The 26,875-nt window shown below is 38.0% G+C and overlaps 1 protein-coding gene across 2 annotated transcripts in view; it reads left to right on the top strand.

Moving 5' to 3' along the window:
- LOC101741806 (protein 5NUC) overlaps positions 1-26,875 on the top strand; it is a 34,515-nt gene extending 7,640 nt beyond the window's left edge. Inside the window, exons 3-15 of one of the 2 annotated variants that reach the window (XM_021347965.3) lie at positions 2,734-2,841; positions 3,412-3,498; positions 3,815-3,981; positions 5,098-5,196; positions 5,751-5,873; positions 6,794-6,959; positions 7,375-7,553; positions 8,454-8,609; positions 10,426-10,605; positions 12,795-12,919; positions 13,866-13,973; positions 14,578-14,674; positions 15,458-26,875. In XM_021347965.3, the coding sequence (XP_021203640.1) occupies positions 2,734-2,841; positions 3,412-3,498; positions 3,815-3,981; positions 5,098-5,196; positions 5,751-5,873; positions 6,794-6,959; positions 7,375-7,553; positions 8,454-8,609; positions 10,426-10,605; positions 12,795-12,919; positions 13,866-13,973; positions 14,578-14,674; positions 15,458-15,541 (1,679 nt within the window). In that variant the 3' untranslated portion in view covers positions 15,542-26,875. The remainder of the gene's footprint in view (positions 1-2,733; positions 2,842-3,411; positions 3,499-3,814; positions 3,982-5,097; positions 5,197-5,750; positions 5,874-6,793; positions 6,960-7,374; positions 7,554-8,453; positions 8,610-10,425; positions 10,606-12,794; positions 12,920-13,865; positions 13,974-14,577; positions 14,675-15,457) is intronic. The other variant, XM_062674431.1, reaches the window with a different exon arrangement.

Genomic DNA, 26,875 nt, shown 5'->3' with positions numbered 1-26,875 from the left:
GCAGCTCTGTCCTCGCGTTACCTATGTGGGCGATGGAAACTAGTTTGCCTATTGAGGAAACAAAAAAATAAACAAGTATTGACATGTTCTGTTGTTAGAACAGATCCAGCTCCGAAGCGTTGCGTGATTACAAATTATTTGTATTGCTCGTAAGATTTCTTTAATTTAAAGATAAATTTATTAATTTTTTATTTATTTATTGCTTACATTGGTGGACGAGCTCACAGCCCACATGGTGCTAAGTGGTTACTGGAGCCCATGGACATCTACAACGTAAATACGCCACCCACCTTGAGATATAAGTTCTAAGATCTCAGTATAGTTACAACGGCTGCCCCGCCCTTCAAATCGAAACGCATTACTGCTTCACGGCCGAAATAGGCAGGGCGGTGGTACCTACCCACGCGGACTCACAAGATGTCCTACCACCAGTAAATTTATTTGAAAAAAATTATTTTTAACTTATTTGATTTATCTGAAAAGATTTCCAAAAATGCCCTAAACTGACGCTGTGGGTCAATTTGATGACAATGAAGTCCAATAGGGGAATCTCCAGCTGGTAAGATAGCTCGCGCGCGATCCGGCATAGACCACGATCATGCCTGTCAATTCCACAAAGCCATAATAGCTTACGTTCAGGAGGACAACTGAACTAATTTAATTGAGACTCTTAATTTTATGTCCCAAAACTGGCTGCGGAATCCACGTTGTGGTTTCTATTATTTTCGATAACTGCTGAAGGCCAAGTGGGATGTGAATTCATTTGACTATTATTAAACAAAATGAGGTAGAAAACAGTAGATAATAGAGAAATTTATTTTTATGTATGAAAGAAATAAAATTAATTTTATATATACATATTTTCTTCGGTCTACGAGAAAAGTAGACCTAATTTGAAGTACTTTTACGGTCCAATTTTGCGCTTTTTACTTTTCATACTTTTCAAATATACTGCACGACCGACTAAGGTGGTATTTATAGCCATTTCAATAATGTTCTCATATGCTCGTGTCCCCAATATTCAAACGCGACATTAAACCGTAATAGTAGTTTTGATTATACTAGAGGTCCCGCAGTAGTCGACTATAATTAATTGGAAGTTTGTACCCTATTATTGATTGTATTTTATACTTCTATAATCACAAATTTCGCCAAGGCTACTCTATGAAAAAATATTAATAAAGACAAACAATATTTAATCTATTCCCAATTTGACCACAGACGTCAAGAACAAAAGTTTGACAATAAATAGTATGCATGCGTGTGTGTGTCAACTACACGGTATGTAGTGTGTGTAATGTTTTCTTTATTGATTTAATGTATCTTAAATGCATTATTTAAAAAAAATATTAGCATTGTGCACTTCTTCTCTATATTCTGTATAAGTGTGGAAAATTTCATACTCCTCCGTCCGCGCAATTTTCGTAAAAAGGGATAAAAAGTTTTTGCTTCACCTGTTAATATATATATACTCGTATATGTTTGTATGTAAAAAGGTATATATTGTAGTTAAGCGCGTTACGTCAAGGTAATTGACATTCCTTAATTAGACGTAGCTGTCGTAGTGAATATGTAATTAGCGACGTGTACATTAGCTAGGCAACTCATGTGTTTTTTTGGACCAGTTGACTTTTTTTTTTGTTGAAACGCGAGTATTTTTTTTTTATTGCCCTTGTAGGTAGACGAGCATACGGCCCACCTGGTGGTGAGTGGTTACCGTCGCCCATGGCCTTCAGCAATGCCAGGGGCAGAGCCAAGCCGCTGCCTACCGCTGTTAAGATTCAAAATTCTTGTATTATCATCATCATCATCAAAGGTAGCTTAGTCCAATCTAGACTTTAGTAACCAAAGAACCACAGCCGCTCACACATCAATCACAGAACAGACATAAACAGATGAGCTGTTGTATAACCAATAAGAACTCTTATTGGTATCTTAGGGTACATTCCTATAGAAGGACATAGCGTGGTAGCAACACCGCTGAAAGGTACTTATTCTAGATTCGGATGATACGTGACGAAAATCATCTCTAGAAATATGCTGTATACGGTTGTCTCCAGAGAATAGGCATGATATAGGCACCGTGCGGTGAACTGTGAGATTGTCAAAAGGAGACAACGGATCTTGCCACATAGTTACAGAACTGACACATCTGTTGAACGGAGAAAGCAGTTCTGGCCTTAACACTGTAGGTAGAAGTGGCTTTATCCATAGTGCAGGGTGTGGTTGTGGCGGTTTTAGGGGGCGCCGGACTCTGCACTTAATACGCCCGTTATGTACCTATTTCATTTTGATCGTACTCTTACTAGAGGGTGCTAAGGGGACTGCACACAGGCGCTACACAGGCTTTTCCCTGTACGTGTCCAAAGGCACGCACAAGAATTGCATCCATCTTGATAATCAAACAAGAAACAACTGATATGCATCTAACAAAAAGGCTTTGTACAGGGAAAAACTCAAATATACTAAGGACTACTTCAGTATAAATTAAATACATTGTTCAAAAATTATCCTTGTTATTTTAAACCGACTTCAACGAGGAGTTTCTCAATTTAGAGCGTATGTTTTTTTTTTATAACGCTCAATTTATGAAGCGAATCCCTTTTCTGTTGGTTAAGTAACTTCCATTGTTCCATCTAGCGTTCGTTGACTCGTTTCACCATTCTCGACGCTTCTACGACCCCGAATGTGACTAAGACAGCTGTGAAACAAATATTAATCGCTTCATTCCAGCCACGGAACCAGTGGGGGGTGCACTGAGATTCAGTACTGCTGTCAAAGCGTTGCAACATTTGAATCCTCTGGTGTTATTCAGCGGGGATGTTTTCTCGCCCAGCATGTGTAAGTGTATTCAAAAATATTTTGTTTAAGTAAAAACTGGATTTGCATTGAAACGAACGTATCCTCCTATTTATTTCGTATAGAGAAAAAATCGGCTTAAAATTCATTATTAAAATAATTGTCAATCCTTTAAAGCCACATAATAGCCATATGCTTTCTTATTTAAAAATTACAATAAAATTAGTTTCGGATTTGAAACAGGGGAATACGAAATTTCTATAGAATATTATTATACATAGATGACCTTGCATTATCTGTTAATATGCAACAGTCAGGTTGAGGCAGCTATAGGCTCAAGAGTTTTCGCACTCATATTTTTTGATACTGCCATAATTATATCCAGTCCATATTTCAAAGGGAATAAATGCATAGGTGTGTTTTGTAGACACATGGTTATAAAGACCCTGTTTGGTTTCTATTTATATCTCGTCTATTTAGGCTTCCAAATCACTTTATTTTACAGTTTTGATGATACTTAATTTGTGAATCAAGACAAAAAGTAATAATGGTGGTAAATGAATACCAATTATTTCGAGCGAATGGTATATTGATGGACGTTTTCATCCGCAGTGAGCACGTTCACGAAAGGGGAACAAATGGTGCCTGTATTGAACGAAATAGGAACGCAATGTGCCGTGTTCGGGAACCATGACTTCGGTAAGTCATTTTACAGCAGACGCACCAAGTTACTGTGAAGCCTGGTGTTTGTTATCATAAGGTATCTGAAGGTGCACAACACAGAGGAGTAGGACATGGACGCCACAGACTACATAGGGAACTGCCATTCTCCATTAGTCGGAGATCCAGAGGAAGATCGAACGGGCAGGAAAGTGTAGTGCTAAATATTAACGGAAATTGGTTAGAACGAGTTCTCGAGTCAAAATCATGAACATATCAAAGTTAAAGCGGCACTAAACTACCACTGTTTATTCGTCAAGTTTAAAATACTGATTTAAACCATTTGTGTTACCAGATTTCGGTCTAGAAGTCCTGTCGGGCTTAGTAGCCCAATGCAAGTTCCCATGGTTAATGTCCAACGTAATTGACAACGAGACTGGTAGACCTCTTGGTGATGGACGAATAACTCACCCTTACATCGCTAACGGACACAAGATCGGCCTCATAGGTCTCGTGGAACAGGTAAGCGTGATGAGTTCTTTGAGGATAGTCATTCCCGATCCTGCGGAAAGAATGGAAAGCAGTCGACGTCGCCCCAAACACGTCATTTCGGATCCTCCCAATCCACTAACGGTCCTTTTAGGTACCTCAAGCACCGGTCACCGTTCTTGTCGAACCCGTCGCTTGCGACGAAGGGCTCGACGAGTAAATTAACCCTCAGACACAGCCCACTGAGTTTCTCGCCGGATCATCTCAGTGGGTCGCGTTTCCGATCCGGTGGTAGATTCTGCGAAGCACGGCTCTTGCTAGGGTTCGTATTAGCAACGTCGTCAGGTTTGAGCCCCACGAGCTCACCTACTAGTTAAGGTTACGCTGAAATAGCCTCTCAAGGCTATCAGCTTAGGTAGGGTAGTTGCCACAATTGGACCAATATGATCCGTTCAGTTTTTAGGGTTCCATTTACCATACGGTATGTCACATATATAGTGCTCTAAAGAATTTAAATTGAAAGTAATAATAGTAATTGGAGAATTCGCTCTTCTTTCTCAAGATGGGTGACGACTTTCAGGCTGTGATATCTGTGAGCTCGTACCCACTAAATATCATCTCGTGTGTGAGCTCACCGACATAAAAAAAATTCAATCCGAAATCTTAACTTCTCATATAGGTCATTGACCCCACGTTTCATCTAAATATTTATATTACATTGCTTTCATTATTAAAAAAATATTGACCACAATACTACTACAAACTAAAGCTTTTTGTTACTCTATAAATTCGAGATTCAAGTAACGGTAGGCAGCGGCTTGGCTCTGCCCCTGGCATTGCTGACGTCCATGACCGTAACCACTCACCATCAGCTGGGCCGTGTGCTCATCTGCCTATACAGCAATAAAAAAAAGAGTATCTTGAAATTTGCTACAGAGCACTACCTTGTATAAACAGGAGCTAAATGATGAATGCTGTAGTTGTAACTATACTGAGACCTTAGAACTTATATCTCAAGGTGGGTGGCGCATTTACGTTGTAGATGTCTATGGGCTCCAGTAACCACTTAACACTAGGTAGGCTGTGAGCTCGTCCACCCAACTAAGCAATAAAAAAAATGTATGTTTGTGAGCATTGTGTCTACCACAGGAATGGCTCGAAACCCTGGCCACCATCAACCCCGAAGAGGTGACTTTCATAGACTTCCTCCAGGCTGGATCGAAACTGGCTTCGCAGCTGAAACAAGAGGTAACTCCTGTCTTTTATTTTAACAAGCGTAGATTCAGTTAGAACACCTAGGGACTCGATGAGTGTAAAGAGACAAAAATATAAATATATAGAACTGAGTCTGCGAGAACCGAAATCTTGTAGTGTAGTTTTTTTTGGTCACCTTTCTGCCAATAGCCTCAAGGAGCTATTCTGGCTTCACTGACTCACGGAACTCTTTTTACTGGTGGTACAACCTCTTGTGAGTCCGCACGGGTAAGTGCCAACACCCTGCCTATTTCTGCCGTGAAGCAGTGGTGCGTTTCGGTTTGAAGGGCGGGGCAGCCGTGGCAGAACTTATATCTCAAGTGGGTGGCGCATTTACGTCGAAGATGTCTATGGGCTCCAGTAACCACTTAACACCAGGTCGGCTGTGAGCTCGTCCACCCATCTAACAGATTTGGAGGACTTGCTAAGATCTCCTCCAGCAGGAGCAGTGCTTCGCTGAATCTACCACCGTATCGGATTCGCTGAGGAGATCCGGTGAGGAACTCAGTGGATTGGCGTAGGTAACGTACAATGATTGTTTGTTCCAGGGCTGTGAGTACGTAATAGCTCTGACACACATGAGAACGCCGAACGACATTAAACTGGCCGAGGGCTGTCCGGACATCGACCTCATACTCGGCGGACACGACCACGTCTACGAGGTCCTTGAGGTTAGCGCACTGAACTCGTCGGTTTTGAGGCATGGACATCACTAGACTCTAACCTAAACATCAGCCCGCTGAGTTTCTCGCCGGACCTTCTCAGCGGGTCGCGATTCCGATCCGGTAGTAGATTCATTCACGAAGCAGTTGCTCTTGAGTTGTTATATCTCCTTGGAGGCGCTCGGGCAGCTGCTAGCAAATCCCACACCTCCGGGCTGAGCCCTTGCTCGCCCACTTGTCCTGGTGAAACTAGAAAGGCCTCCGGGCCACCAGTAATCCCTCAATCATTAAAAAAAACATCGCTAGAGACAGCCAAACGCTGTCTACGGCTTTATAGGACCAAGAATACTGGTGGTAACGGCACGGGTAGGTACCACCAGCCTACCTGGTGCTGTCGCATCTTGAAGAAGTGGTACCATAGCGTGGAGACTTCGACTGACTCGATAGTGCACTGATGGTGACTGGTGCCGAGGGTCGTGGGTTCGATTCCCGCATCAGGCAAACATTGTGTTATGAGTATGTTTGTTTGTTCTCTGTCTGGGTGATTATTATTTATATCTCCTCCTCCTCCGTGCGTCGTATTCCTCAGTTCTGAGGGTCGTGACCTTTACTGAGCACTTTTGTCAGGACTATGTTCTTCCATTCACTTCTATTATTTATATATGTATATATTTAAACGCATATAGGTATGTTCGTCAATCTCTGGTACCCATAACACAGGGAATCCTAAATTGGATCCGAATGACTGTGATTTGTTGCGAGCTATTTAAAAAATTAATATTTTAGATTTTTATCTCAAACTGACCGTCAGCATTTAAGTTGTCTATAGGCAACTTAGCAACAGAGGGGAGCTCATTAATCCATCTCATCATAATAATATGACTTGGATGCTTAACGAGACGATCTACCCACAAAAACTTTAATTGCAGATAAATAACACGTATATAGTAAAAAGCGGCACGGACTTCCGTCAGTTCTCCAAAATCAGCATATCGTTCAAGGGCGAAGCGCCCAAAGTGGAGATAACCGAAGTCCCGGTGACCAGCTCGTATCCCGAAGACGAGGTGCTCAAAGCTAAAGTGGAGAAGTACTCAGGTAAGGGCCGCCTCTTTGCGCTAATGCGTTCGAGTTCATTACCATGCCCACAACTCTCCTTCCCATAATTGTGAGGAGGGGAATAAATTTCTAGGTTATAATCTATATTTGTATGTATACCAGTGTGTGAGTGTTTTCTTCTTTTCGTTGCTTAGATTTGTGGACGAGCTGACAGTCCATCCTGATGCTAAGAGGCTACCGGACCCCATGGACATCTACTACGTAAATGCCGCCACCCACCTTCAGACATGACCTAAGTCTTGGTTTGATAGTACAACGGTTGTTTTACTATGCAAAACGAACCGCATTATTGCTTCACGGCAGAAAAAGGCAGGGCGGTGGTACCTACCCCTGGTGGACCGTCAGCTTGTTGAGCCATATAAGCAAAACTGAATTTGACGTATTTTTCTTTTAGCAATGATCGAAGGTAAAATGGACGAGGTATTGGGCAAGTTCAGCGTACCGTTGGAAGGTCGTTTCTCGTACATCCGCCGCATGGAGTGCAACCTCGGCAACTGGGTCACAGACGTGCTGCTGGCGGCCACCGGGGCCGACCTCGTCGTCCTGAACTCGGGAACCTTCCGGTCCGACCAGGTCAGTAGCCAGGTAGACCGGACTGACTACGACCTCTCCAACTTAAAGCTAATTTTTATTTATTGCTTAGATGGGTGGACGAGCTCACAGCCCACCTGGTGTTATGTGGTTACTGGAGCCCATAGACATCTACAACGTAAATGCGCCACCCATCTTTGAGATATTAGTCCTAAGGTCTCAGTATAGTTACAACGGCTGCCTCGCCCTTCAAACCGAAACGCATTACTGCTTTACGGCAGATATAGGCAGGGTGGTGGGACTCACAAGAGGTCCTACCACCAGTAAAGACACAAATTATAATTTTGCAGATTTGATTTATATTACACGATATTATTCCTTCACCGTGAAAGTCAATCGTGAACATTTGTTGAATACGTATTTCATTAGAAAAATTGGTACCCGCCTGCGGGATTCGAACACCGGTGCATCGCTAGACATGAATGCACCGGACGTCTTACCCTTTGGGCCACGACGACTTCAGCTCCTCGTCAATAAACAGAATAGTTTATTTTGAAGTGATAAATCACTGCTCCCTTGCCGTTAAAATGTATCTGTGATCCATAGACATCATAAACTCGGGCAACAACAAGCAATGGCAAGATGCTTATATCTGTTTTGACAATAATCTCAAGCAAGCTTAAATTACGATAAGCTTTTCAATATTTTTGCATGGGTGAACGACTTCATGGTCCACCTGATGCTATGTGAGTACTGAACCTCCTTGAGAAATGAAGCCTAAGTATCAATTCAATAGTAAAACGCAGTTGCGTGCACGCACGTTCGAACACTTCGGATGGAACATCATGACTGATTTGCAGCAGAAATAGGCAGGATAATGATAACTACCCGTGCAGACCACCGATGTGCCCTACCAACAGTAACCGCACCCTCCCATCTCAGGTACATCCAGCTGGCGACTTCACTTTACGCGACCTATCCACCATTATACCGATGCGGGATCCGCTCGTGGTGGTGGAAGCCAGCGGCGACGTCATCCTCCAGGTCCTGGAGAACTCTGTCAGCAAATATCCGAGTCTGGAGGGAAGATTCCCTCAGGTTTGTAAAAGTTACGCACGATTTTCTAGTTAAAGGACTCGAAAAAACAATTTATTTTATTATTATTTGTGGTCATAGGTTAACAAAGATTAATAGGTTAATATTAATAAATGTACCACTATGTCCTGCCAGTAAAGCGTACAAATATTAGCTGTAATTATAATCTACATAGAAATATTCAACTTAAATTATAATTATTTAACTCTATTCTACTTTATCATCTAAATTATCTAATGTTATCGTTGATATAGTATAGTAAGTCTTATCTAATAAAAATGCTTGCAATTTTCGCTTAAAATCTTGTAAATCTACTGTCCTCAAAATGTTTATAGGTAGTTTATTAAATATTCTTGTTGACATACTAAAAAAAGCTCTTGTCATAAAGGGCAGTTCTATGAGGTAGCGAAGAAATCTTTAAAGCATTTCTAACAGATTGCGGTTTTGCAAACAGATGTTTGGTTCGTTTTGACAAAAATCGCTACCTCATAAATATATAAAGATTAACTTGTTTCAGAATTAACGATTAACTTGAAGTTTCTGTGACTCGATAAGTGCAAACCGCTTGTATTGTTAGATCCTCGGGCGAGTACCGATTTCCCTAATTGGATAAGTCCTTGACGCCATATTCACGAACGACTTCCACGATGAAAGAATGAAGTCGCGTTATCAAAATCTAATCTGAAGCACAGGCATTACTAAGGTCTCTCGTCCACTGCTGTTACGCGGTATAGTTTCACTAGTGGCATGGCAAGTGGAGTTGACCCTTTTACTGGTGGTAGGACCTCTTGTGAGTTCGCGCGGGTAGGTACCACAGCTCTGCCTATTTCTGCCGCGAATCAGTAATGCGTTTCGGTTTGAAGGGGCAGCCGTTGTAACTATACTGAGACTTTAGAACTTATATCTCAAGGTGGGTGGCGCATTTACGTTGTAGATGTCTATGGGCTCCGGTAACCACTTAACGCCATAGCCGTGAGCTCGTCCACCCATCTAAGCAATAAAAAATAATAGTTTAAAAAAACTAACAAAATGCGCTTTTATAGAAAATCCAACTAAAAAATACAAAAAGCGTGGGGTGCATGGTATCAGTAGTTGTTATAAATATTTAATGAACAGATATGAGTAGAAGGGTTATTTTGATAATATCCTTAAAAGCACCCCACGCTTTTTTTACAATAAAATTATTATTTTTTACACTATTTTTAATTCAAATTGATTAAAAAAAAAAAAAAACTGGTTGGATTTTCTGTATTTTGTTAGTTTTTTTAAAACTATTATTTATTTTTCATTTTTTTTATTTCAATTTTTTATTTTATATTGTCATTGGGCCAATTTTTTTTTTATATTCAATTGTCATCGGTCCTTAATAAGTATACCTAATTTCGAGTTAATCCGACGTTTTGAAGGGGGTCAAAATCATGTTCATAGATTCCGTTACATACATACATATGTACATACAATATTAATCTATTCTCAATTTGACCACAGACGTCAAGAACAAAGTTTGACAATAAATAGTATGCATGCGTGTGTGCGTCAAATACATGGTATGTACTGTGTGTAATGTTTTTTTTATTGATTTAATGTATCTTTTATGCATTATTTAAAAAAAATATTAGCATTGTGCACTTCTTCTCTATATTCTCTATAAGTGTGTCTATAAGTGAAAATTTCATACTCTTCCGTCCGTGCAATTTTCTTAAAAAGTGATACAACGTTTTTGCTTCACGTATTAATATATAGATAATGCACCATAAGAGTCATCAAGCTAATAAAAACGTATTAAAAAAAAAAGAACCCGATTACTTTGTTGGCGCAGGTTGCCGGTGTGTCATTCGCGTTCGACCCGTCGCTGCCCCCGGGGCGGCGCGTGGCCGAGCACGTGGTGAAGGTCGGCGATGAGTACCTGCAGCGCGCCCAGCGGTACCGCCTCGCCGTCAAGCAGTACCTGCGCGCCGGCAACGACGGCTACACCATGCTGCCCTCCTGCAAGCTACTCGTGAGTTGCCCCTGCACACACCACTACTTCTTGAAGTGACACTTCTAACACGACTTCCAACAAGGTTGCGTTAAACGTTTAACGCTACCATGGAATAGAAAGAGATAGAGCGAGAATGAGTACCGCACGCCTGTTGCAACGACGGCAGCACTTTGGAAGCGTGCCTGTACTCCTGGTAAACAATTTGATTTTTGAAGTGAAACTTCTAATGCGACTTCCAATAAGGTTGCGTTAAACGTTAAACGTTCCCATACTAGAAAGAGACAGAGCGAGAGTGAGTGCTGCACGCTTGTTCCAACGACAACAGCACGTTGGAAGCGTGCCTGTACTCCTGGTAAACAAATTCGATTTTTAAAGTGAAACTTCTAACGCGACTTCCAACAAGGTTGCGTTAAACGTTCAACGCTCCTGGGGAGGGGGGATAGAAAGAGACAGAGCGAGAGTGAATGCGCGTAGTATACCTGGTACAGGCCAGCGCGAGCGTTAGCAACGAGTAGCGTCCAATGTTTTAATGAAGTATTTAAATAATATATCTATTTATTTTTCTATCTATAATTTAAGATGTATAATATAAATGTTGAAGAAGTCGCATCTCTTATACACAGCATTCCCTATTACAAGAGCAATCTGATTTAAGGATAAAAAATATAGAAAATTACAATACTACACATCGAAAAAGAAGTTTCACTTCATTCACGTGCACCAACTTGCACGCGGACCGTTTTTTTTTTCCTACCTATTCGAGTAACCTCGAGGGGTTATTCTAGATTCACCGAATTAGTAGGTGAGCTCACGGGCTCAACCTGAGAGGATTTGCTAACACTAGCCCTAGCAATAACAGTACTTCGCTGAATCTACCACCGGATCGGAAACGCGACCCACTGAGAAGATCCGTGATTGTTCCTCTATACGAGTAGAACAAATCGATTATTTTATTATGAATCATTCGTGATTGTCCCCTCTATACGAGTAGAATAAATCGATTATTTTATTATGAATAATTCGTAATTGTCCCCTCTATACGAGTAGAACAAATCGATTATTTTATTATGAATAATTCGTGATTGTCCCCTCTATACGAGTAGAACAAATCGATTATTTTATTATGAATAATTCGTGATTGTCCCCTCTATACTAGTAGAACAAATCGATTATTTTATTTGAATAATTCGTGATTGTTCCTCTATACGAGTAGAACAAATCGATTATTTTATTATGAATAATTCGTGATTGTCCCCTCTATACGAGTAGAACAAATCGATTATTTTATTATGAATAATTCGTGATTGTCCCCTCTATACGAGTAGAACAAATCGATTATTTTATTATGAATAATTCGTGATTGTCCCCTCTATACTAGTAGAACAAATCGATTATTTTATTTGAATAATTCGTGATTGTTCCTCTATACGAGTAGAACAAATCGATTATTTTATTATGAATAATTCGTGATTGTTCCTCTATACGAGTAGAACAAATCGATTATTTTATTATGAATAATTCGTGATTGTCCCCTCTATACTAGTAGAACAAATCGATTATTTTATTTGAATAATTCGTGATTGTTCCTCTATACGAGTAGAACAAATCGATTATTTTATTATGAATAATTCGTGATTGTCCCCTCTATACGAGTAGAACAAATCGATTATTTTATTATGAATAATTCGTGATTGTCCCCTCTATACGAGTAGAACAAATCGATTATTTTATTATGAATAATTCGTGATTGTCCCCTCTATACTAGTAGAACAAATCGATTATTTTATTTGAATAATTCGTGATTGTTCCTCTATACGAGTAGAACAAATCGATTATTTTATTATGAATAATTCGTGATTGTTCCTCTATACGAGTAGAACAAATCGATTATTTTATTATGAATAATTCGTGATTGTCCCCTCTATACGAGTAGAACAAATCGATTATTTTATTATGAATAATTCGTGATTGTCCCCTCTATACTAGTAGAACAAATCGATTATTTTATTTGAATAATTCGTGATTGTTCCTCTATACGAGTAGAACAAATCGATTATTTGATTATGAATAATTCGTGATTGTTCCTCTATACGAGTAGAACAAATCGATTATTTTATTACGAATCATTCGTGATTGTCCCTCTATACGAGTAGAACAAATCGATTATTTTATTATTATGAATCATTCGTAATTATCACCGGCCCTAGGTATCGGAGGACATGTGCCCCGAAATAGGGATGGCGATACAGAACCACTTCGCTGCCATCAACGTGCGCACCGGTAAATCCAAACCTTCGAAGCACAGACAGTCGCTGGTCACGCTCAGCCGGAGGTAATTTATAAAAGTATTTTTTTTTAGTGCTTGGATCCGTGGACGAGCTTACAGCCCACATGGTGTTAAGTGGTTACTAGAGCCCATAGATATCTACAACGTAAATGCGCCACCCACCTTGAGACATGAGTCTAAGGTCTCAGCAAAGTTAGAACGGCTGCCCCACCCTTCAAACCGAAACGCATTACTGCTTCACGACAGAAATAGGCAGGGCGGTGGTACCTACCCGTTCGAACTCACAAGAGGTCCTACCACTAGTAAATAATCTAGTAATCTCTCTTAAAACCTAAATTATATGCTTATGTCATACTTGTTGAAATTGAGGAATTGTTTGAGATGATACCATCATCTCCTTTTTACCATCGCACCGCCCGCCACTGGCGTTGTGGAGAGTACTTAACGGTGGGCAGCGGCTTGGCTCCGCTGAAGTCCATGGACGATCGTAACCACTCACCATCAGGTGGGCATACAGCCCACCTCGTCTGGCTACAAGGGCAATAAAAAAAAGTTAATAGAAGGGGATTCCCCGTTGTTTCGAAAGCATGAATTCTTGTCTTAAAACCGAAAACGAATTAGGATTATTGTTATTATTTTAGGAATCACCGTACCTTCAATCTTAAGAACGCAAATTAATAAACATGCTAATATAAACCTTAATGCGACCAATTTGAAAGTCATAGTAGCAGATGCTGATAGATATTTTAAGAAGAATCTTCTTCTTTGTCGCTTCCTCATTACTGAGGATCGTGACTACCTTGGTCCAGTTTTTGCACTAGCTTCCTCCAATGTTGCCTGCATTCGGCCTGCTTAATGGCGCCCGGGACGCTTGTGTTTGTGGCCTCCTTGACAATTTAAGAAGATTAAAGTGTTCTAATTTGTCAGAGACTATTTATTCACTGTCTACTGTAGTTATAGTAACGCTATCTAAGCTGTCATTAACTTACAGGCACAGCTTAGTAAAGATGCTCGATGTAAACGAGCTAGACGGGCCGCCTCCTCTTCGAAGAGCTTCGTCGGCTGCCGTGGAGCCCACTCCACACAGCGGCCATCACAGGTAATTTTTTTTTTTTTAAGGGATTTTCTGACATGATTCCTAAGACCTTTAAGCCATGTCTTATTTTAATTTAATTTCGTATTTTTGTGAAAAATGATAATATGGAGTGAAATGAGATAAGATGATATGGGATGAAATGTAATCTCAGTAAAATGGTGGTCATTTGCTGAGAATTTTTCAGTAGACTTTCGTCTTGTCGCATTAAAACTGTATCATCTCAAAACTTATAATTTTACAGGAGAGTGTTTTAAAGGTTTAACATGTAATATTATAATATTAATCATATTTGCAACTTTTTTTTCAGTTACATTATTAAAGTAAGATAAAATGATGTATTAATTTTGTTAATAGTAGTCAAAACATAGGTAAACTAAAAAAAAAAAACTGAACTACGCTCTTTTGACAGTATTTATGAGAAAAATACTGGTGATACCAAATATTTACGCATATTAAGTCAATTTCGAACTTTTTGAAGATTGTACACTTTTAATGCGAAAAGGCGATATGTGATTAAGACCTGTCTTTCACGAGACATCGTCTCAACCCGGACGCCTGCTCCGTGGGACGTGACCCATTAATATACTTCGTCCTGTTGTGATTTCAGGCTGACGAGGCGAGCGTCCTTGGACGATCTGGAGCAGCAATCCTGCGAGTTGGCCCCCAAAATAGAGAATAGAATCGTCGTCCTAGATAAACCAGAGGTCCGTATAGTGAATGGATTAAAACTGTAGGGTAGTCGGATATTCTCATTGGGTCGCGTTTCCCATCCGGTAATAGATTCAGGGAAACACTGCTCTTGCTAGGGCTATGCTTGGCAATTGGTTGAGCCCGTTGGAATAGGTGCGTGGTGCGTTTACGTTGTAGGTGTCCATGGGCTCCAGTAACCGCTTAACACCAGGTGGGCTGCGAGCTCGTCCACCCATCTAAGCAATAAAAAAAAGGTACATACACCGCTTCTTTTTATCCTTGGCGGTGTTCAGACAATCTTACCAACCGCTGTTACAATTTCTCTTTGTCAATTGTCTTTAAGAATAAAGTCAACTGATCTTAATTACTAAACTACTACTATTTACTAAGCGCTTTGTTCGTGTGTTCTTTTCTAACCATCGAATGGTAAACCGTCGACGTCGCCCAAAGCACGTTATTACGGATCCTCCTGATCCATTAACGGTGCTTTTGGGCACCACAAGCACCGGTCACCGTCCTCGAACCCGTCGCTTGCGACGAAGGGCTCTGCGAGTGAATTAACCCATAGACACAGCCCACTGAGTTTCTCGCCGGATCTTCTCAATGAGTCGCGTTTCCGATCCGGTGGTAAATTCTGCTCTTACTAGGGTCAGTGTTAGCAACACTCCGGTTTGTGCCCCGTGAGCTCACCTACAAACGTTAGGGTGAAGCTGAAATAGCCTCCAAGGCTATCAGCACAGGTAGGAAAAAAAAACCTAACCATATGTGTCGAGAAAGTATATCCATTTATTCCGCAGAAGCTTCAGGCTTTGCTCGCCGAGCGCGCCCGCTGGGAGTCCGATACAGTCATCAGGGAGGTGGAGGATGAAAACTCACCCTAAGAATTAGCACACCCATTATTCGGGTGTTTCATTTGGTACAGACATTTCATGTAATTTCGACATCTCGGTTTGCCGTCTCACTCGATTCTCGAAAACGTGAGTATTCGTTATCATTTCATCTAATAAGAAATGCAACACTCTGTATAAGGAGATTTTGTTTGCTGTAATATTTACGTACATAATATACTTTCGTAGGTAATCTGACTCTGTTGTCAATAGTGTATTAAATCTGAACTGTCTTCCGGAAATATAACAAGGTTGTGTTTACAAAATAACACACCCTGTACCAAACTCTCTCTTTGATGTTAACATCTCAAATATAATAAATCTGAAGTTATATCGTAGTTAAATACAAATAAGATACAAAATGCAATACTCGTTGAAATACTACTTGTTTTTAAATAGCTTAGCTGTTTTTGTATTTATTTAGCATAAAGGGTGTTCGATTTTACTAAATATCAATGTCAGCTTATTGGCATATGCTTGAAGTTATATGTATTTGAATATGATGTTGAAATTTGAACTAACATACTTTTATATATTATGTCATCATCACCATGACTTATTTCTTCCCATTTCAATATTGAAAGAGATCTGTGTTAATAATCTTCCATCACTTTCACATTTTACGTGTGAAAATAGGATAGCATTGTCTTTTCTTCCCCTTAATACTTTTATTACAATTTTAATACTCAGCTACACTCCCAAAAGATTATCTTTAAGTTCGAATACGATTCTTTGCGATTTTCTTATCGATAATTCGAATATATGTTTGAATCGATATTTAACTACCCGAGATATTAAGTTATTATTACAAAAACAGAATCGATACAAAACTCACTATGATTATTCGAATATATCTTTGAATCGATATTTAACTACCCGAGATATTGAGTTATTATTACAAAAATAGAATCGATACAAAACTCACTATGATTATTCGAATATATCTTTGAATCGATATTTAACTACCCGAGGTATTGAGTTATTATTACAAAAACAGAATCAATACAATACTCACTATGATTATCCGAATATATCTTTGAATCGATATTTAACTACCCGAGATATTGAGTTATTATTACAAAAACAGAATCGATACAAAACTCACTATGATTATTCGAATATATCTTTTAATCGATATTTAGCTACCCGAGATATTGAGTTATTATTACAAAAACAGAATCAATACAATACTCAGTATGATAATTCGAATATATATTTGAATCGATATTTAACTACCCGAGATATTGAGTTATTATTACAAAAACAGAATCAATGCAAGACTCGCTATGATAATTCGAATATATGTTTGAATCGATATTTAACTACCCGAGATATTGAGTTACTATTACAAAAATAGAATCGATACAATACCTAATCTGAATGAAAATAGAAATATCATGATACAGAATATCGTTTTGTACTCCTACTAGTATTTAACACGCACTAGTGATCACTGTGACGCAATATTCGCTTTGGATCGCTATTCGCTTCGTACAGTATAGCTTCACGCGCTTTGCACTCTTCATTTCAAAATTGACGTCGCCATTTACCCTCCCGTCTCTATAGGGGGCGTAACGGTCGAATTTATTTTGAAATAAATAATTTTCAGTGCACTCTCTACCTTTAGATTAGTTTTGATGTAGGGTAGACGCACCATTGCCTCTTTTTTCATTTAGGCCATTACAATGAAGTAGGAAACCTATGGAAATGAAACGTCAACCAAAATTTCGTGCCACTGTGACGTCATCTGGCCACAAAACATGGCGGCTTTAGTGCTGTACAAAAGATTTCAATGTTATCAGGTTTTATCGATAAACGTTCTTGGCTCATTTTATTTTAAATATTGTTGAGTATTATTTATTTGTAGAATTTATACTTTAATGGGAAGTAAGTAGGTATATTGTTATGTGCAAATATGATATGATTTAGATGGGTGAAATCTAAGACAAGTTCGTCCTTCGAATTTTCCAAGTAAACGATATGATGATTTTTAAAAGTTGCTACACTGATTTTATAAAGTTGTCGTTTGTCGCAAAACATAAAGATATGGCGTAGTTCAAAGCCATCAGCCCATTTCTAGCATGCTAAATGTTATCGTATTTTGAGTACGTGTTTTTCTTAGACTATAACAATCTATTTTAATTGTTTTGCTGACTCTAAAGTCCGTAACATACTACCGCAGCGCACCCCAAGGAAGGTGCGCCGCACCATTTGAATCACTTTCGCTTGAGAGTGATTCAAATTTTAAACTTATCAAGGGACCGCGTGAAAAAAAAACACCTACAGAACATTTATTCATTAATTACAAACGTCATTCCTTGTGACTTCCTCTCTAAAATCACTTAATTATTAAATATTTAACAAATTTACAATAGTGTTTTACTCACTGCGGAATAAAACTATTTTATTTAAATAGTTCCGATATGTCGGTAGCCTTTTTCCCGAAATATCTAAACAGAAACATCTAAATATGTTTTGATGACATATTTTAAAGTGGTATTTATGATTAGTGTCATGATCAATAGATTCCGACCGAAAAATGGATTTTTCGGATGAGGGCTCCATAATGAATTTAAATACATATGATAATAGTTTTAGGGCATCGACTTTCTTGAGATCCTATAAAATACGTTTTAATTATTATTTTTGTATGTTTTAAGCATGATAAATTATGAAATTTTATATAATCAATCATATTAAATCGATATCAAAGTCAATAAATAATGTACAACCCAAAACAGACGGCCGAATTGACGTGACAATGACATTTGGCGCGCTAAACATGGCGGATTTTCGGCCTCATTAGACGGAGACGGAGATATTTACGTATATTCATGTTTCATTTTATGTACGCACTGAAATACTGTTATATTGTTTTCCTGCGAGTTAAAGTGCTGAGTAAGAACGAGATAGATATATGTTTATGTATGTGCCTTCAAAATGGGTGCTATTTATATAAGCAATTGTACGTATAGAACAATATGTCGTGTCCCTACTATATAGGTCTATGGGCCATTATCATACGTATTATTTAAGTAACAACTACCCTAAAAATGGTCGTATAATATCGATACAACCAATCTCTATCAAAGGAATCTACGTGCCTTTTATACTGTGCGCCTAGTAATAAAACACTAGTACGTCTAACACAACCCTGAATTAGGGATGTGCCAGAATAATTTTATTAATAAAACTATTATTTTTTTAATTAATCACAAAGAAACTTATTGTTGTATATGCTTTCAAAGCTTATTTTAGTTTTATGATTACGCATCTCATTCTTATCTGATCATATCGTTTTTATGTATAAGTTTTTAGCTTGAAAAGCACATTTACTCTATTAAATAGTCTTTTTTTAATTAATATTTGTTTGTTAAATATTGTATAGACATTAATTAATATCATAGCTTACGTAAACATAGGAGAATATTATTTTTAAATGGATAAAGACAATTAAAAATGAAGCCACAATATTTTCAGTGCCTTGCAGTTATTTTAGTACAGCGTATGTGCGTTTTGTAAGTTAATGATAAAGTACTAAACCAAAAAAAAATTCACTTATTTTTTTTATAATAATTTTTACTCTTACATTTTACTTACGACTGTCAATGGTCAATACTGATTCACTAACAGATAATTCACGCTTTTGTTATTAGGATTATCAGTGCAATGCTTATATAATGTCATCCACATATAGCTGCTATTCGAAATAATAATAATAATAAATATTTACTAACAATCACGCCACGTTAACTGGTCCCGTGATAAGTTCGTAAAGAACTTGTGTTACAGGTACCAGATAACGGAAATAATGTAATATTTTTATTATACACATACATATATTTGATATACATCCATAACCCTGGAAAAGACATTTATATTTATCATACAAAATATCTTCCCTTGGTGGGATTCGAACCCGCGATCCCCTTGTGTAGTGACCATGTCACTTACCACTACACCATACGGACGTTAAATATATCGAGGAGTGAAAGGCATAACATTGGTTTATGAGATATAACGCTAATACGCGACATTTATCTTTGTAATTAAAGGTCCGTTTTATTTGGTTATAAGCATCAACCGTTCGATGTTTTTAATTAAACTTAACAATTAAGTTAACCCCATACGAATAGCTGAAGAAGTTTTTTTGTTATGATACTTTTCCCACACAGCCATCATAGAACGCGAGATATTTGACAGATGCCTGAATCTCGCTTACGACATTTTCAAGATAAGCTTGCATATATACAAGTTCCGAACAACAACATTCGCCCACTTCGATAAAGCGGCACGACACGAGAACCCTCTCATCGTGGCCACCGGTAACTACATTCCCGATCCTGCGTAAAGAATGGAAAGCAGTCGACGTCGCCCAAAACACGTCATCTCGGATCCTCCCGATCCACTGACGGCGCTTCTAGGTACTTCAAGCACCGGTCACCGTTCTCGTCGAACCCGTCGCTTGCGACGAAGGGCTCGACGAGTAAATTAACTCTCAGACACAGCCCACTGAGTTTCTCGCCGGATCTTCTCAGTGGGTCGCGTTTCCGATCCGGTGGTAGATTCTGCGAAGCTCGGCTCTTGCTAGGGTTCGTATCAGCAACGTCGTCAGGTTTGAGCCCCGTGAGCTCACCTTCTAGTTACGGTTACGCTGGAATAGCCTCTCAAGGCTACCAGCTTAGATAGGAAAAAAAAACAACATTCGGACCGTCGGTCTACCGAGCAATATCACTCGCTCGGTGGAAGATCTTCCTTTCATCGTTATACCCACAGCTCTCCTGTAAAGTTGGTAAAATGTCGCTAAATCCATACACTCTTTCACCCCTCGAACATACCAAAATTTTCGATAAACCATGTTATTAACGCAATTATCTATCAGCCGACATAGCTTTAATTGAGGTGGTGATGTGCTTTTTATTATAATATAACGTTCGCAAACCTGTCTAATAGGAGCTGTTCAAGTATTACTGGTAGTAGGACCTCTTGTGAGTCCGCACTGAAGCAGTATAATGCGTTTAGGTTTGAAGGGTGGGGCAGCCGTTGTAACTATACTGAGAACTTAGAACTTATATCTCAAGGTGGGTGGCGCATTGACGTTGTAGATGTCTAAGGGCACCAGTAACCACATAACACCAGGTGGGCTGTGAGCTCGTCCACCCATCTAAGCAATAAAAAAAGGGGATGGGGAGTCTTTGCTTTGAGTCATGGGGGGTTCTAGATGGTGATGACGTCAGCACCAGTTATTTACTTTTTTACGCATATTGGCAACCTACACATTGTCTATGCTTAAAAACGATACGCATTTTCGGGGATTCCCATAAATAATTAATAAGTTTAGGTACTCGCTTGGAACCGGGTAGGGGAATTATCTCGCGCAAATAAATGAATATTACGTGTGTTAAAGTCCTCAATCCTAAGCCTATTTTCTTGTTTCTAGAATTATAACTGCTGCTCGTGAATCATTAAAAAAATTAGAATAAATTAGTAGAGAAATTCATATACCAGTGTTTACATTAGCATTTCAGAGCTTTGCTTACTTTTGCTCACGAGGGGAAAGGGGGGGGAGGGAATAATTGTAATAAATCTGCTTACGTAATACTTGAACGGCCCCATAAGGTATTTTAAAGTTTTCATCACTGACTCTGCTGTCTGTACCACGGCTTGTACAGTCAGCAGCGCATATGAGTCCGATAACATTAAGGGCTCCCGCACGCTGCAAAACTTTGTTAATTCGAGAGTTAACGGTAGCTAGATGTATCGAGAGCTTTCTACGTAGACCGCTGGTAGGATGTGTCCCTTGTAACACCATGTTTCTACGTCATCAATTTTTTTCTTCCTGGTGGTCAGCAGAGCCCATAGACATCTACAACGTAAAGGCCGCCACCCACCTCGAGACGAGAGTTCTAAGGTCTCAGTTCTTACAGTACAACTTCGACTGGCTTCGTCATTATTAGTAGGTATACTAAGAAGCTATATAATTACGAATTGTCACGCCTTATCTGTGTAAGCAATATGATTGCTTCCGCCTGTATTTGTAGTAGTCGTTTGAATTTTTTATTTTAATGACTAAGATGATATTTTTTTAGCTTGGGCGATTTCAATTTCGCCAACCACTACGCTGTAATAATTATTGTATTCTGTAAACGCTAATCGGTTCAATAAGCATAATAAAAATAGTATAGTTTCTTTATTATGTGCGAGTCGTAGTATAATTAAACCGCGTATAATTAAAACTAATTTTACGGTTAAATCTCGGGCTTCTTAAGGCTTCGTCAAACAGAACGCGTACTTAGCGCGCGTCAGAATGCTAAACTAACGGCGCGCTATGACGACGAGATGTGCTGTACTACTATGGTAACAAACTGTCAAACAGAGCCCCAGCGCTAGCAGTACGCAACGCTCTGTCGTGGCGTTAGGACGCTTTGACGTCAGGCGTTATAATTTTTTACAAATTTTATTTTAGCGTCGCGAGTGAATGTGCATTAAAATACTGGGATTACCCAAAAATTGTTAGAATATACCCATGCTTATACAATGCCACAACTGAATCACTCGACATCTTAATACTTTTAAATTTTCACACTGCTATCGAAAGGCACTATGATTTAGCGAATGTTACGTTGCGTCAAGGAGCGTTAGGGTCATCTAGTCAATTTGTGTGACATGAAAAGAGCGCGACGTTAAAAAGCGGCGTTAAGCACGCGTTCTGTTTGACGAAGCCTTTAATCGAAACCTCTGAAATATTGTCGATGGGTTTTGCACGCGACATTTTTGCAACATTACAGAAGAACTATTTGAAGTTTAAAATTTAGAAAAATATCATGACAAAAAAAATCTTCAGCTATTTGAATGGAGTAAACTTAATTGATTAAAAACATCGAACTGTTGATACTAATATCAAATAAAACGGACCTTTAATTACAAAGATAAATGTGGCGTATTAAGCGAAATATCACTTAAACCAAATAGCCTTTTAACCCTCGATGTAATAATGACAATTTAATAAAAAAACGCAATTTTAAACCGTAAAATTAATTGGAATTACAATAAAATTAATTCTCTTACGTAAACTCGCAATAGACATCAAACCGATCAGCCGACGGATCGCAACATTCATTGCGTGCAATAGAAAAATGTTGAATATATCGACGCATGTAAGGCAAACGTGACTAAGCGACAATACGTGAATTTTACAGTAGACTAATTTAAAGTTGAAATACCTGAAAAAAATTATATTTTAACGAATCTAGCTGTAGGATTGAAATTATTTTAATAGACCTAGAAATATTTTTTTTTTGCGCATCGAATATGGTTATTGCCTATAATTTATGTACAAAGCAGTTATTGTCGCTTAGTCACGTTTGCCTTTCAAGCGTCGATATATTTGTTTGATTATCGCGTCAGAAGTCACCGACCTACCTAACATGTGATCGTATATTGTCGAGAAAAATATAATTACAGCCTGCGTTAACAATTAAACATTACACATTAACAACCACGTTATAGGTAACCTTATTTTAAGCCTTGACTTCGTCTGATGTACAAATAACTTAACATTTAACTTAATAAAAAATGAGTAGTGATAATTTCTAAATACCCTCTAAATCGTCTACATCAGTGATCGGTAACGCGCAGCTTTTGACTCCTTGGGTACGGCGGCTCTTCCGCGAAATGTTTAGTTCTGACATTCACAGAATCTATATATATAAAAATGAATTGCTGTTCGTTAGTCTCTCTAAAACTCGAGAACGGCTGGACCGATTTGGCTAATTTTGTTCTTGAATTATTTGTGGAAGTCCAAAGAAGGTTTAAAAGGTAGATAAATATGAAAATGCTCGGAATTAAATAAAAATAACAATTTTGTTTTTCCTTTGATGTGTCCCCCGTCGGACGGATTTATTTTCTTTGTTTTAAGTTTATTTTATACAAAAGTTTAGGTCTTTTATTTATCGATTGAGGCACTACGAAGTCAGCCGGGTCAGCTACTATTAAATATTCTCTTGCCTTTAAACAAAAGCCTATAAAAATAAACGTTAATAAAATTAATAATTGGTTGTCTGTAAAGTCGGATAATGGACAATAGTTTTACGTGATAACGTCAGTAGCAGAACTATTCGAACTGCTGGCTCTGACGTCACGCGAGAAGAGAGATAAATGTGTCACAAGGCAAGGCAACCTTTGGCCGATTGTGCCTCTCTGTCGCTTGTTTCGCGCTCTAGCTTGCACGCCGGAACGTGACACTTTTTCGTGCGTGCAGCCGGTGTTCATCGATTTTGGATAAATTTCAATTGTGTATTATCTATATAGATAATACACAATTGAAATTTAAATTGGTTGACAAAGTTGCCGATCACTGGTCTATAATAAAGCTTAAAGACACGTTGATAAGAACACACTGAATATAAATGTATCGTTTATGATTTAAATTGTGGCTCACATCGTAACTTACCTATAACGTACCTTTAGGTGGTTGTCAAAGTTCGCGTTTTGTGAGAAGGAATCTATTCGCCGTTGCAATGATTGTAATTTTACGATGCATGTTGATAGGTATAGTGCGTACCCGATTAGCGCCGAAGTCTTGGGTGCGACTAGCGATTGTCGAAGACGATGTTTTGTGTTAATTTTTCCATACACAATATGGATGACAAAATACTGGTAGTTAAGTTAGAAAATAATTGCAAGTTTAGAATACACAGCCGCCGCCAGTTACATTGTTATGTAAAAAAATGTCACTTCCAAACATACAGCCAATTTTTATATGAAAATTATATTATATTAAAGAAAGTCAGTATGTAACCGTCGCTTTTTCTTCTAAATTGACAAAAGATATCTTGTTTTCATAGGATAATCTACCTCATGTCTATGATACCGTTATACCTTAATATAATTCAATTTAAACGCATAAGGCTAGTTGCATCCAATGGCAGATCTTATGAGATTAACGTTACTATTAAATAAATTAATATTCGTAGTGTAATATAATCGAACTATTGCTATAGAAATGCGCACTCAACCGAATGGCACACCGCCACGGAAACTGTCATCGTGTGACGACAAATACATATCGATTAGTTTATAAGTAAATTTACGAAAGCAACGAAAATTATTTTTAGAACAACAACAAACAGAGATTGAAGTACCGGTAAAATGGGGCGATTAGGGATTGAAAGGCGAATCGGGAAAAAACCAGGAAAATCTTTCGACGCTCAATATAAGTTTTATATTCGTTGCAAAATCTTCAATTTTTTTATAGTTTAATAGTAGAATGTTGAAAGATCACAAAACAACTCTGAATATGCATGATAATAGCTGCTAACTTATAAAAAATCGCGTTTCAAATTAACTTCCGGTGGTGGTAATTATTTTAGTGCTAGAAACTTTGCTCTCTTTTATTTATTTGATAATAATAGAAGACGACTATGATTTATAAACGTTATTTAGTGTTTGAACCAGCATATATATTAAAGGTAAGTCTGAGTTGTTATTGGTTTTAATGTATTTGATTAAATAAAAATACATATAAAAATCTGTTGTTTTTGGGGATATTGGGGACGTCTTAGGTATAAATAACAACGAAAAAGGGGTCAATTGGGATCAGAATACGTGAAATGGAAACGACCTAAGTATAAATAGGTACAGGTTTGTAGGGTTGTCTATGTAGTTATAACAATATTTTTTTAATTTGTTGGTAAAAATCTGGTTTATCGAAGCGAAATTGGGAATGTCTTTAGTTGAAATAGATAAGCAATTTAATAAAAGTAAGTCGATTTTGCAGAGACATGTAACAAGATCAATGAAATTTCAAGGTGGACAAAAATGTCTAAGTAATACATAATAAAATATTTAATATTTGTTCAGAGTGGGGGTATTTATCTGATTAATCCATGGAATAACCGACACACCTAATCTCTTAACCCAGATAGAAATATCAGCCCCTAAGTACTTACCAAGAACGGAGAAATATAAACCGTTTCTAAGAAAGCCCACTATATATGTGTAAATATATATATATATATATATATATATTTTGTTGTTACTGCACTGTCGATTGCACCTATAATTGAGGTGAGGTCTGCCATGTACTTTTGTCAGTTTTTCAATTTTTTTTATTGATGGTCACTTTGTTGGTGCAACTAAATAAATAAATTAATTAAAACTATATATAAAAATAAAAGTAGTGCCAACCCTAGCAAATTTCTCATTTCGTCCCAATTAACCGCAATTTTCGGGTAAATAGGGATTACACTTATTTTTGCATTTTTTGCATAAACTGGAATGCTAGTTGCATAATTTTAAATTAGACAACAAAGATACCCCCAAGACTCAATCATTTTGATCCTGATATAGCATTATATACATCAACAACTACCTTAAAATTGCTCATAAAGTTGGAATTTGTCCCTAATCGCCCCATTTTACGGTACGGTACAAAACTTGAATGTCACGTTTTTGACAGTGACAGTATGTAAAAAAATGTCCATAGATTATAAACATACCTCGTCATACGATGGCAGTTGTGGGTTATTAATAATGCTGTGACCTGATATTTTAACTGGCAGACGATTTAATATATTGTAATATTGAATAAGTCGAATAAAAAGGTTCTGTGTTAGCCATTTCAGAGTAATTTCTAAATATCTCAGTACAGTGGCGGATTAAAAAGGTCCAGAGCGCCCTAGTCAATAACTTTATCGGCGATCATAATACTATAAATTTTAACTAGTTGTTTTAACGCAATTACGATGACGTTGTATCATCAAACCCTAGACTTTAGTAGACCAGGACCCTTGTACTTACGCTAATGCGGGAATGAAATGCAAACAAACGCGCCATATTGCATAATACGAGTATATCGATGCTTGTGCAATATAATCTATTATAGATTTAGGTTATAAATCAGCATTTAGTCCTTAATCGTCGATATGTTATTTTCTTTATTTATTTAAAAATTCTGAGCTCGCGCGCCCCTTGTCACTACATGCCCCTATGCACGTGCCTAGTTTACCTTACGGATAATCCGCCTCTGTCTCAGTATGATCAAACTTTGGTCATGGAGTGCTCTCGGCGCCATAGCATGTCATTAGAACGTACATTGGCCAGGCTAATTTCTCTAAACAACAAAAATCGAAGCCGGTTAAAATATTGGTATCAAAAAGTACTAGTTTTTTAAATATGCACGCATACTTTGTGATTTCATTGAATCTACGCTAGTTTGTGATTTTTGTGATATATTATTATTATTGATATATTATATTCTGTTTGCTAATAAATAATATTTGTTATTGTTTTTATTGAATCATTTTATTATAAATTATTGTAACTAAA

The sequence above is a fragment of the Bombyx mori genome, chromosome 20 (genome assembly GCF_030269925.1).
Source record: "Bombyx mori chromosome 20, ASM3026992v2".
NCBI lineage: Eukaryota > Metazoa > Arthropoda > Insecta > Lepidoptera > Bombycidae > Bombyx > Bombyx mori.
The sequence above is the reverse complement of the archived record's forward strand: the minus strand, read 5'-3'. Positions and strand labels throughout refer to the sequence as shown.